Here is a 14,189-nt window from a genome sequence, read left to right as displayed (position 1 = left end):
GACAAAGAAAAATTCCTAAATCTTAAACTCTTGTCAAGATACATGGATAAGGCCTCCCTAAATGCTCCAATCAAACATAACATAAAGGAAGCCCTTTACCCTAATCCTAAAGCAATTTTTGTCTATACTGTTTGTATGGTTTTTAGAGCAAGTGCCCTTATGTTACATGGTTATTAATGCCCCACCTATTTCTAAAAAGTATTTGAGATAGCTATATTCTCTTATTGACCTTTTCAGTGGTATGCTGTTAATTTAGACATTTTGAGATTAGTATTCATATAGCAAACTTTCCTTTTTTCTAGTCCCTTGTGTATTCTAGGTGCTCAATAAATATTTACTAATGAAGAAGAAATTATTTTGGAGAGTGTATAATCACTCCTTTCAGTCCAATTCTATGAAGCACCTATAATAGAATAAAAGGTATGCTTATACATCTAGATACACTCAGAAGAAAAACAAGCTTTTACATATCATAGGGAGAAGTGGTAAAAGCTTTTTACTGAGGAACCCCACCCAATTTAAACTTGGAAAAAGATTAAAATATCTTTGTAGCATAATAATGTGACAATATAATAACTTTTTTCTCTGACAATTCCTTAGCAATTTATGAGTTGATAAAATAAATTATTTCATTAAACCACATACCTTGTTTTCTTTACAGTGATGTTGCTGCTGAGTTTTTCTAGTCGACATTCTCCAGTATCATGGTTAATAATCAAAATGCATTCTTTTAAGTAAGGTTTTTTTGAACCTTTGAAAACTGTTACTGGTGGAGTTGAACCCTGTTTAAAAGGTTAATTATCATTACTTGAAATTTGCCTTAGAAATTCAGTTGGGAGGGCCTTTGAGATTTTCTGGTCCCTATTTCTTAACCCATGTTGTACTTTAAGGCATCTAACTATTTACATTTACTACCCTGAAGTCAAGGAGTATAGTAAAAAATACAGACACGAAGAGAGGCTGAAATTTCAAAGCTGTTATCATTGAGGAAAGTGAACAGAGGAAGGACTTGCCTTGAGCTAGTAGATTTGTTTCATTGGACTACAATGGCGAGTTGGGATACAATTCTAATACAGCCAATATATTTTACAGGTAAAAGAACAGAACAGAAGCCCTGAATCATACTCACTGTCTTCCCTTCCTTATTGTTTCCGAAATTTAGGTTTTTGAAAATCTGGTATTCTCTCAAACTGGTGGCTTTCCTTTGTACATTAAGGAAAATGAATGTATCAAACAGCACCAGTTACACTGACTCCACTGATTAATTTTAGCTTCATTAAAAGTGGGATAACCAAACATTATGTGCTTTGGGATGTGATATAAAAGAAAGTACACAGCACCATTCATGATGTAATCTTGCTTTAAAAAAAAAGAAACAAAATTAAAAAAAACAACAATGTGACTCTCATCAAGCTTTTAAATATCACTAACAGGAAACATGGAGATTGGGGGAACAAGTTAAATCATACCAGAGGGAAATAATTTGAAATCTAGGATGTAGGTATATTCTCTATAAAAAAATAACCTGGATTCTCTAACAAAAAAAATGGTATAAAAAGAGTATGGGACTTTCACAGAATAAAAGAAATTTAGGAAACATAATATCCAAATGCAATATAGTAATCTTATTTGGATTCTGGTTAGGGGGAAAAAAACTGTAAAAAGACATTTGAGACCATCATAAAAATGTGAATATAGACCAGATATTATTACTAATTCTGTTACCTGTGATAATAGCACGGTACTTAGGTAAAAATAAAAATGTTCTCATCAGTTAAAAAGGATACTTAAACATTAATAGGCAAAATGACATAACATCTGGGATTTGCTTAAAAATATTCCTGGAAAAAAAATAGTTGGGGGGAGGTATGAAATTTAGTTACTTCTCTAGAGCAGCTGGTAAATAGCTAAGAACTGTCTGGAACACTGTTTGGGCGACTCCTGTAACCGGACATACATCATACACCAGTCTGGAATGGGTGGAATGGCTGGGATCGCAGTAAAGAACTTAATGAATGTGTTCAAGGGCTGATTGTGGTGATGAATGCACAACTATATAGTGGTATTGTGAACAACTGATTGTACATGGTGGATGATTGTATGGTATGTGAATATATCTCTATAAAATTGCAAGGGGAAATAATAAACAGAGGGATACAAGTGCTGGAAAAAACATGGAAAGAGGGATGTACTTATTCACTGTTGGTGGGGAAGTAGAGTGGTGCAGCCCATCTGGAGGGCGGTGTAGTGGTTCCACAAAAAACTAAGTATAGGGCTGCCATAAGATCCTGCAATCTCATTATGGGGTATATACTTGGAAGATCTGAGAGCAGGGACATGAATGGACATTTGCACACTGGTGTTTATGGTGGCAGTATTCACGATTTGCAATGGATAGACGTGGCCTAAGGGTACATCAAATGATGAACAGAATGGTGAACTGTGGTGTATACCTACAATAGAATACTGAGTGACTGCAAGAAGGAATGAGGTTGTGAAGCATGCAACAAGGTGAAAGGATCTTGAGGACAGCATTTTGAGTGAAATAAGACAGAAACAAAAAGACAAATATCATAATGCCTCACTAACATGGATTAACTATAATGTGCAAACTCTGATAATTAAATCTTAGAGCACAGGTTATCAGGGGAAGGCTTATTGTAAATGTTCCTAGATTGTAACCTCTTATAGCAGTCCCATCTATTCCTGAGTTGAATTGGTTATCTCTAAACTCTAAGATGCTGAGCTCTTTGTGTATACCCTGGTTGATCCCTGGAACTTTGAGTATCTGTGTGACACCTGAGACTCAGAGGTAGAGTTCAGCAGCTATGAATATCAGTATTACCCCACAGAGCAACTGTTAAATAAGCTGAAAAAGAGTTCAATTAGAGATATGAATGAAGTGGATCTGGTTAGGACAAAGGAAAATCAGACTAAAGGGTAAAAGATGACATTGACTGTTTTAAAATTTCAATTTCTGTGGGAGACCAAAGTAGGAAATGTTTATTTGGTGTAAAATCTATATTTTCTGTAGCACACTATATAATTTAACTTGCATGGTCAGTTTATTCAAACATCATAATTACACGGAACTTGAAATATGGAGTGAGATCTGGTTGGTTTGTACAGGTTCCTGTGAAACCCAAATAGACCCCAAAGTAATTTGGGCACAGAATAAAAAGGTATTTACAAAGCCCCCTGAGGAGCTGGAGAAAAATGTGGAAATATTAAACTTCCTCACCTGGGGAATTACTGATAGTCTCACAAGCACTGCGGACTACCAATTTAGAAGACCTAGCCCTCAATCTTGGGGCTTGCCCTTACAAAGCTTGTTACTACAAAGGAGAGGCTAAGCCTACTTATAATTGTGCCTAAGAGTCTCCCCCAGAGAACCTCTTTTGTTGCTCAGATGTAGCCTCTCTCTTTCTAAGCCTACTTGGCATGTAAACTCATTGGCCTTCCTTCTATGTGGGACATGACTTCCGGAGGTGTAAATCTCCCTGGCAATGTGGAACATGACTCCTGGGGATGAGCCTGGACCCAGCACTGGAAGATTGAGAAGGTCTTCTTGACCAAAAGGGAGAAACAAAATGAAACAAAATAAAGTTTCAGTGTCTAAGAGATTTCAAATGGAGTCTAGAGGTCATTCTGGTGGTTATTCTTATGCGTTATATAGATATCCCCTTTTAGTTTTTAGTGTATTGGAATAACTAGAAGGAAATACCTGAAACCACTGAACTGCAAACTGCCTTGATTCTTGAAGACTATTGAACAACTACGTAGCTTACACAGTGTGACCATATGACTGTAAAAACCTGTTGGTTCACACTCCCTTTATCCAGTGTATGGACAGATGAGTAGAAAAATGGGGACAAAAAGTAAATGAATAATAGGCAAGATGGGGTGATGGAATGTTTTGGGTATTCTTCTTTACTTGTATTTTTATTCTTATTTTTATTTTGGAGTAATGAAAATGTTCAAAAATTGATTTTGGTGATGAATGCACAACTATATGATAGTACTGTGAACAATTGGTTGTACATTGTGGAGGACTGTAGGGTATGTGATATATCTCAATAAGACTGAATTGAAAAAAAAAGTGGTGGGGTAATAGATAAAAAAGATTAGTAAAATGTTGATAATTGTTGAAGCTCAGTAATGAATACATGAGGGTTCATTATACTATTCTATTTTCCATAATAAAAGGTTAGAGAAATCTGATCATTACTAATAATCTACATCTATCTATGTGCTCCTCCCCTATCTCTTATCTCTAACTCTCCCAACTCTGAAGGAATTTTATGTTTATCATTCCCTTGCTATATCCAGCACTGGCACTTGTATTCCTGAAATAATATCTTCTTTGGGTTTGCTTGCTTTTGAACTTTTATAAAAGTTCTTTCTTTTGTTGCTGTAGTAGCCTGTGCTTGTTTGGATGTATTATGTCCCCCAAAACGCCATTAACTTTGATGCAATCTTGTGTAGGCAGACGTATTAGTGTTGATTAGACTGTAATTCTTTGATTGAGTATTTCCATGGAGATGCAACTCACCCAACTATAGGTGATAACTCCATTAGATAATTTCCATGGAGGCGTGGCCCTGCCCACTCAGCAAGGGCCTTGATTAGTTTACTAGAGCACTACATAAGCTCAGACAGAAGGAGAAAACTTGCTAGAGCCAAGAGGGACACTTTGAAGAACACACAGGAGCTGAGAGAGGAGCTACCGCTTACAGAGCAACATTTTGGAGACAGTCTTTGAAAGCAGACTTTTGCTCCGGAGAAGCTAAGAGAGGACAAATGCCCCAAGAGCAACTAAGAGTGACATTTTTGAGGAGCTGCAGCCTAGAGAGGAACATCCTAGAGAAAGCCATTTTGAAACCAGAATTCTGGAGCAGTCACCAGCATGTGCCTTCCTAGCTAACAGAAGTTTTCTGTTACCAGTGAAGGTACCCAATTGTTGATGACTTACCTTGGACACTTTCAGGCCTTAAGAGTGTAACTTTGTAATCAAATAAACCCCCTTTATAAAATCCAATCCGTTTCTGGTGTTTTGCGAAAAGGCAGCATTAGCAAACTGGAACACAGCCCATGTCTTTTTCTTTGACAAAAATGCCCTTCCCTCTCTCCTTCACCTTTACAATCTTACTCATAACCCACTATCAACATCAACCTCCACTTCAATACATCATCAAGACTCACTTCAAGCACTACCTTCCTCTTAGAAGCATATCCTGATGTCTCCTCTCCTTCCTCTGTGATGTCTCTCTTTCTTTGCTCCCATAATATTCTGCATATTCCTTTAAGTTAGCCCTTAATTTCTATATTTTAATCAGATATTTCTTCTGTCTCCCCCAGTAAACTTTATTATTTGTTAGGATACTGACCTTGTTTACTCTACCACTGTATCCCTAATAGCTACTTAGCACAGGACATAGCACACAGAAGGTACATGATCTCTCTCACTCCCATACACCCATATCCACATACAGAAATACTGAGGCATATTCTTTTTGGATATATCTCTAGTGTGCTGTGGAGGTAGTTTTTTTTCCAAATGATTGCTTTGCCTTTTCAGAAATATACAATTTGCAGGCTTGAAAATTACCTCCTATAGTTGTCATTTTTTTAAGAAAGGTAATTCAATTGAGATCATAACCAAACACATGGTGGATGGTTTAACTCTTGATTAAAACAGGATGTAAATGAATGAAAAAGGTTTATTAATAAATGTAAGAATCTCTGTCTGCTTGGAGTAGAAAAGCAATGCAAAGGATGAATAGGGAGACTGCAAGGTGAGAAAACAATATTCCCAATGGCAAAGGAAGAATCTGACTAAAGTTTTTCTATACAGCAGACATCACCAATCAATAATACTATACCCTGAGACCATGCTTGTGGTGCCTGTTATCAACTTAAGGCTTTCAATTACATAAAGTTCTGTAGCTGGTTTAAGGTTTTCTTTAGGAAGCATCACAAAGGAAAGAAAGCTTAGGTTATTGGAGATTAAATTTCCAAATTATTTTGGAGACACCAGAATCCAAACACTTTTTTCATAACAGAGTAACACAAAGGTTTACTCATCTACAACAACTCATACTGAACTAATTTTTCATTTCCTTCATTTCCTAAGGAAACAAATGAAAAATATTCACTAAAATGCCCCTGCAAATTTAATTAACCTTAGGGAAAACCTTCAGAGGCAGCTATATACTTAGGATTCTCGATAAATGGTGTTGACCGATAAAAAAAGAAAAAGATAGTATACTAGAGAATAGAGAGCTTATTTGCTAAGCCTCTAACCATGACAGGCCATCTTAATACATGTAAGAAAATGTGCATAGATTGGGCCAAAATCATTACTAATAACAAAATTTCAAGAACACAAAGAAAAATCACAAAACTTCATACTCTGGTGTTTTTTTAATATAATAAAGTATAAAGTTATAGTCTTGGTTTTCTCTGAAAATAGACCAATGCTGTGTAAAAAAAAAAAAAGACAGTAATTTCAAACTCAAGGACTGAGAAAACTAGAGCTTACAACAAAGAACTTATGATTTTATGCAAATGATATTTGCTATTGTTACTTGGATTCATCTGGGAAAAAAAAATGGACAAAACTTTTGCTTGACCTCCTTGACCTATTCTCTATTTTTCAATCCACTCTAAACTACTCCTATGATCCCTCCAAACACACACATTTCATCCTGTCGCCTCTGCTTAAAAACCTCTCTAATACTTACGATATAAAAACTAAATTCTATATTACAACATAAAAGATCTTCACAATCTGATCCCAACCTACCTTTTCCATCTCTACTATCATTTTTCATTATACTACAATCTACTTCATAATATTCCTAGAAGTTCCTGCTCTTTCAGCATCTGAGTCTTTTACATGCTGTTCACTGTGCCTAGAATATTCCATTTCCTCTTTACCTGATGAAATCCTACTTGTCCTTTAAGGCACAAATAATGAGCTCAAAGATCACCTGCTTTGTGAAGCCTTTCAAGATTCCACCAGACACATTTGATTCAACTTACTTGATTGCAAAGAATTTTGTACATGCTCTAATTTATCATATTATACGTTTATACTAAAAGGCAGGGAATATTTTATTCATCTTTGTATCCCTAGTTCAGAGTACAAAATCTGGCACATAATGGTAATTTAATAAATATTTATTTAGATCTCCAATTGTTTCAAATCATTTGCTACAATAGTTCTTGAAATTATTAACATTTTAAGATTGCTATACTTAAAATAGTTTAAAATAAAGTTTTTTGCTTTGCGGTATTTTTTAATTACTTTATCCACCCATCGCTACATGTACTGTGTAATTATTTTTGTTTAAACTTAGGAAAACTCTGAAAAAAATCTAGTCTAAATATAGAGAAATACTCACTTCTATATTTGGCAGGGTTATTGTCACCTGTTCACCTTTGCCAACTTCAAGGTCTCCTTCACAAGATGTATCAATAGAAGCAGGTTTGAAATCATCTAGAAATAAATATACAAATACTTAAGTATCAAAAAAAATGAGCATGTTTCAGAGTGATAAATGATTTTTCAAAAAGCTAGTAACTGAAATGGCTTAGAAGTCTTCATATTACAAATGAACAAACAAAATAAAATCCAGTTTATTTATGCATAATTTTGAGGGGGAAAAAAAAGAGCTAGCTATACTCTAAATCAGTATTCCTCAAAAGATACTTCCTCAGAATCCTTTTCAGACAGAGATGATCTAGACTAAGATATTCCATTTGCTAAAAAACTGATGTCAATAGAATGTTTTCAATTTTCAGTCTTTTTTTGCCCACACATTTTTCTTAAGACTTTGGTGCCTACTATCACTTGTGTTCTGTCCTAGCAGAGTATGAAATGAATGAATACATGGCAAATACACATTAATGAAGAAACTAGAGAAAAAGCAATCTTATTCAGCTTAATAGCTTTGTTTTTCACGGTTCTGTACACCAAAGGATATGTAAACAAGATCTGCTACTTCAGGAGAACTTAAGTTTTAATTCTGAGCTTCAAAGGAATCTATTAAAATATATTTCCTGGTAGGAATTGAGGATGCTTGAAGTACTTCACATGCTAAACAAGTTTAAAAACCTCTAAAATATGACAGCTGCTTAAAAACAATTCTTATCAATACATCATTCACTGATGATAATTTTACTATAGAATTCCTTGGGTTTTTTTTTTTTATGATAAAGAAAGGTGTTTAATTCAAAAAAGTTCTATTGAGCATGCATTAGAGTATCACCCCCCTGCTGCATTAACATCAATCAACTCAGCCAGGCACAACCACATCATTAATGATTTAGAATAAACATTACATCACTGGACTGATCCATGCTTGCAGGCTTAAGTGTCTCCTGCTTTAAAAATCACCTTGGGTTATTTTTTAAGTTAACTTTTTTATGGAAATATAGCATACTTGCAAAATAGAACATAAATATTGTAAGTCTGATGTGCATAATCAGCAACCAGATCAAGAAATAGAACATTACAGCCTCCATCTCCCAGGCCCCTTTCAGTAATTATCCCTCACCAAGAGATTTATCTTTATATTAACAGGGAAGCCCCAAAGGCAACAAGTCTAAATCCCAAGTAACAGATCTTAATTAATGGAATTTAGGGTACTATAATGGGCAGATCTTGGGGTAGGAGAATCTTTTAGTGCTCATCAAATCGTGACTGTCAGTAAGAAAAGCTGGCCATGCTTCACAATGACATTTATGGAACATTTATGGAATGGCATTTACTTCATGCCAGGCACCATGCTTAAAACTTTATATTTAATTCTCTTAACAATTTTATGAAAAGAAATGAAATCAATTTCTCTATTTCTTAAATATAAATACAAATGAATATATCAATTCACTCAAGGTATTCTTTATAGTATACTTTATTATTTTTTATTCATGCTGCTTTAATTCAAATCCAAATATATGCAATAGCCATCTCTTAAAATCTCCATGCGTATTCCTAAATTTTAAGAAACAAATATAAAAATAACATAAGCAATATGAAAAACATAAAAGTTTTGACTTACAATTTATCTCTAGGTAGCAAACCTGGGAACTAAAGGATGAAGATTAGACTGAAAACAAATTGAGGAGGTTATTAGGAGTAGTAAGGTAAGTAAGCAAGATGATAAATTCGATTTTAAAGATAATTAAGATGTTACATTTTAGATGCTTGAGAGAGGGTTTGGATTTAGTGAAGTACGTATTAATGTAAACTAATCAAAATACATTGATATTGGAGGAAAAAAAAATCAGAACTGAGCCTTGAGTATCACAGAAGAAAAGAAAGCAGAAGAGAAGCCAGAAAAATCCAAGAATGAACATAGATACAAAACAAAACAACAATGACTATTACTTATGTGCTAATCAATTTATTTTAAAAAAATGTCAAATCACTTTTATTTCTAAGCCTCACAACAATCCTGTAAAGTAGTGAATATCCCCGTTTCACAGATCAGGAAAGTGAGGGTGAAAGAAGTAGCTTGCCCAAGATCATGTAATTAATATTTACTAAAGTTAGAATAAGGATCCACAAAACCCAGCTAGAAGAAAAAAATGAGAGATGACCAAGATATAGCAACATCAGTAGGAGAGAGGAAAACTTTGGTTTGAGAAGCAAATAGCATTTGTGACCCAAATGCTGAAGTCATTTTACAAGGATGTATGTAGTAAAAATGAAGTAATTACCACTTAAAAAAAAAATCTTTGGATATAAATAAATAATAAACATGCCCTATATGGGTGCCCACAATAACTGACTGTTGGTCTCAAAAAGTCCTCAACTTTCTATTTTTATCCATCCTTTAGCGTTCTGCTCATCAATGTAAGTATTCCTCCAAATAATCCTCAATCTTCATTGCTCACATCTGGTCACTGAATCTTTCAAAATATCTTTCACAACTATCTCTTTCCATTCTCACAAGGACAGACTAGTTTCCAATTGACTAAAGGCTAAACTATTTAAGTACTTCCACCCTGAACTTCTGCCTTTCTGTGTGCTTTTGCTCTTTTAGAATTTAAATCCTATTTCAAAGCCCTTCCTCCTTGAAGCCATCTCTGTGTGCAGTCCCTTCCACATCATTCAAAATCCCCATTTCTTCTCCACCACTGTGGATATGACCTATTGGATTGTAATCTTTTCTAAAACACAGTGCCTCATACTTTCCTCCAGAAAATTCCTCCAGAACCTAGCACAATGCCTTTCCTATAACAGATACAGAAGAAATTTTTATAGTTGACCATGGTTCATATTGTTCACCCTGCTGTGAACCACCTTCCAAACTTATTTTAAGTATACAGAGATGCTAAATTATGTGTAAAACCCTTGTTTTCTAATTGCTTCCTGTAGATCCAGATTCATTTCTACTCAATTCCTTTAGGGCAGATATTGTCATACTCCTCTTGTACTTTTCACTAGTACACTCATGTTTTCACAGAGGGCATCCATTACTTACTATTTGACCATAAAGAATTCTCTGTAAGTATGTAAAACATTAGATATGATATTCTAGAGTAAAACCCTGGCCCTCTAGCCCCCAATAGTTTCCTGACAGTGGGAGCTGGGATTGCCATTTAACTACAGCTTACATTGTATGATGCTTTAGAAGAGAGCCCAGCCAGGTAGCTGAAGGGACTGCAGTAGACTAGTGAGAATCATAATGGCCTAGAGAATGAATATGCCCCACCTCAGGGGCACAACCACAACTCAGCTCCAATCAACTGATGCCATGAGAAAATATGGGCTCAGTGTTGCCAATTATCTTCTGATTTTTAAAGAGAAGCTGGAAATCCAGACAAAAGCTCCTGATTTTTAAATATTTGCAACTCATTCAAGTTAACATGACAACAATTATGCAGGCCAAACAAAGCATCTCTAAAGGCAAACTGGCTTATAGGCTGGTTAATCTATACCTCTGCTTTAGTGTCTACAAAGTGTTTTTCTTTTCTTTTTTTTTTTTTACAATATATTATCACTTTTGATCTTCACAATTACTCTTTGAGTTGAATATGCTTTCCACATTTTACCAAGACGGAACACCTCTAAAGAAATGAAGCCAGTAAATGGTTACCAGGAACTTAAACTACATTACACTCACTCATTATATATATAGCCTCTGCATTATATCTATGGTTGTTAACTTTTGTGTTGAGTTTTAAGAGATGGGGGTTAATCATAAGTTCTTGTGAGAAGCTGATGAAAATTATAGACCAGTTACAGAACCTATTCACAGAAAAATACACATATGAACATACATATCAAATACTGTATAATTTCAAGAGGTTCATAGGCCCTGAAGCCTATCAATAGATACCTGTAATATGAGAGGCTAATTTCAAGACATGGGAATGTACTCAAAACATTTGTGGCTTTACTTAAGTGTAAGAATTTATAATCAGTAAGTGTATCAAAACTATTCTGAACATACTTAACATTTCTAATTATTCTATAGTTAGGATTAATAAATTCCACTTTTATTACTTGTTTTATTAAATAGTATTGTCTTTGATTTGCCTTCAAATACTTCTTTTAAAAAACGTTTACAACTTTTGAGTAACAAGGGGTTAAGATAGTTCCAGAATTATAGTATTTGTTGAACAATCTCATGTTCATGCTTTCTGTATGTTTCCAATGTCTGTATGTTTCCAATGTCAACTGTGTCCTCTTCTAAGTTGCTATGATTCCAGGCTAAATACTTACTTTTTTCAGTTCTCCTTGGTTTGGAAACCCCATCACCAATCTTGCCGTTTATTGATCCTCTCTGGATTTCCTCCATCTATGTTATTTTCTTCAGTTTTAACAATATAATTATTTCTTATATTATATGAAAGGCAGAAAAACATTTTTAAAATTTTGTATTTAGTACTTTACCTGACAGTGTTTATTACTCTTCTAACTATTTAGCTGCAGCATCACATAATGTCAATATTTTAATAAAATAATTCACAATTATTTCCTGGAATTTGAACTAATCCCCAAATTTACACTCTTTGCAATATGCTACACTGCTCAAAGAACCTTAGCCTGTATATATATATAATTTTAACCCTATTTTTCATTAGTGTCTATTTTGATATTTACCTACACCAAAGCTTTACCACTTTCTTGGAGGGGTCCACTTAAAGCCTCAGACAATCTTCCTCTAGTCACTGTCCACCAGCTTACCACTTCTTGACAGTAAAAAAGTGGTGTCATTTACAAACTTAGAAATTTTACTGTTTATTCACTTATCTGGATATAAATTGCAAAACTAGTACTAGCCCAAGAAAGATAAAACAAAACAACAACCAAGAAAACTAGTACTAGCTCAAATCCACAATTGATTCCTACTGGACCTTTCAATTCAAAACTTCTGTCCAGTGAAGCATCTGTTGTAAGCATTTAGGTTAGCATTGATTAAACATCCCCTGCCCTTCCTACCACATGCCAGACTATCTATTAGACAGGTTTTATTTCCTAGTCTGATAAATGCTTTTTGAAAGTCTAAGTGAATTTCATTCACTGGCATGCCTCATAAATAGAACCCTTCAAGAAGAATGGTGACTACTACTTATTGTCTACCATGTGCCAAACTCTGTGCTAGGCTGTTGACACTACCTTATTTAATCCTTACAAAACCCTTGAAATGTAGTTATTATCACTACTATTTTACACGTAAGAAAATTGAGGCTAAGAGCTTAGAGAATATTCCCCAAATTACATTACTTATACAGAGGCCAGGATTCACATTCAGGACTGTCAGAAACAGTGTATCATACAGGCATAACTGCCTCTTTACATAAAAAAAAGAGAATATTACTTCCTCCTAGATTACATTGGTTTAGGTGTTGGTAATAAATTAGGTCCACTTGTCCTGTATGAAAGTCAGATCCCCTTTCTATAGTTCCCATCCCTCACTTTGTATCCTTATAAGTGAGGATCATATTGGAAATGAACCTGTTCTTAAGAATAATAACTGGATTAATTTAAGTAAAGATTTAAAAAGATTCAGACCTCATTATACCTGCTTCAACAAGAAAAAAAACAGGGCTGAAAACCTTTCTACTGGCTTCCACAGGACTGTTTTAAATATCTGGGTTTTTGTGATTAATATTGTTGTTTATTTTCTTATTGTAGCTGGATCATCAAGTATTCCACTGATCCTCCAACTCTGAAAGCAGAATTCCAGAATTCTTAGAACTTTCATAAAATGAAAGGCTTTGGAGCACCTGCAGGGTGCTTTATAAAGGCTATTTCTTATTAACGTAATTTGGTGTTCATGTCCTTAAAAACAGAATATATACCCAAGTTATATAAACATATATTATTGAGCAAATTCTTATAATCTTAAACCTTGTATTGTTAAAAATTAATAATATCAATGACAATCTGAAATGTATGAAAGACTACTGCATACCTCAGAAGGAACAGAAAAGAAGAGAGGAGATATACCATTTGAGAGAAAGGCATGGAGAAACCAGATAAGAACCACGTCATTCTTTTGAAAAACGGGTCTGAAAAGAGAGAAACTTCAGTATTAACGTGGCTAGCCTTGAACAACAGAGTATGATAAGAATAAACAAGTGGCACTTTTGAGGATCTTCTGTTCACAAATGTCTCCCCCATTTATTCTACCAATTGGATGTTAATTTTGCTTAATAAAACCATTTTTATAAAATGTAAATATATCCTTGGAGGCTTAAATCTATTGGTTTTCAATAACCTGTGAGTTACTATAATTAGATTGTCTACAACTTAAGTAAACTTTTGGAGAATGTGAGTTTTAATTTGATATTTTGATTGAAACCTTCAGAATAAACTGAAGAAGGGAAGGGGTGGGTAAAGGGACTGAAACAATACCTACTACGCAATCTTGCCACAAAAAAATGAGAAGTTATGATTCAATGATCTCAAAGTTTCCTTCCAGCTCTAGAATTCTGAGGGGCAGTATGCAAAGAACCAATGTTTTACATACAAAATTATAACATGCTATATTTTCCTTCCCGGAATCATCAGCCAACTACTTAAGCAAAAGAGCTCCCTTTTCTGTCTCAACAACATAAAAGAGAACAATTGATTAAAACGAGTTCCAGAGTACACAGGAAAACCAAAGGATAGAATTTATAGGGAGATAAATATCTTCCAAATAAAGCAATTAACACACCCTCCAATA

The 14,189-nt window shown here is 34.5% G+C and overlaps 1 protein-coding gene across 2 annotated transcripts in view; it reads right to left on the bottom strand.

Annotated features, from left to right (window-relative positions):
* EAF2 (ELL associated factor 2) overlaps nt 1-14,189 on the bottom strand; it is a 49,640-nt gene that overhangs the window by 34,684 nt on the left and 767 nt on the right. Inside the window, exons 1-3 of one of the 2 annotated variants that reach the window (XM_037836610.1) lie at nt 11,738-11,828; nt 7,407-7,501; nt 646-782 (exon numbers count right to left, since the gene is read on the bottom strand). In XM_037836610.1, coding sequence (XP_037692538.1) covers nt 646-782; nt 7,407-7,501; nt 11,738-11,813 — 308 coding nt within the window. In that variant the 5' untranslated portion in view covers nt 11,814-11,828. Of the gene's footprint in view, nt 1-645; nt 783-7,406; nt 7,502-11,737; nt 11,829-14,189 lie in introns of those variants that run through there. The other variant, XM_037836603.1, reaches the window with a different exon arrangement.

This window comes from Choloepus didactylus, chromosome 1 (genome assembly GCF_015220235.1).
Source record: "Choloepus didactylus isolate mChoDid1 chromosome 1, mChoDid1.pri, whole genome shotgun sequence".
Classification (NCBI taxonomy): Eukaryota; Metazoa; Chordata; class Mammalia; order Pilosa; family Megalonychidae; genus Choloepus; species Choloepus didactylus.
Note: the sequence above shows the minus strand (reverse complement) of the source record. Positions and strands in the feature narration are given on the sequence as shown.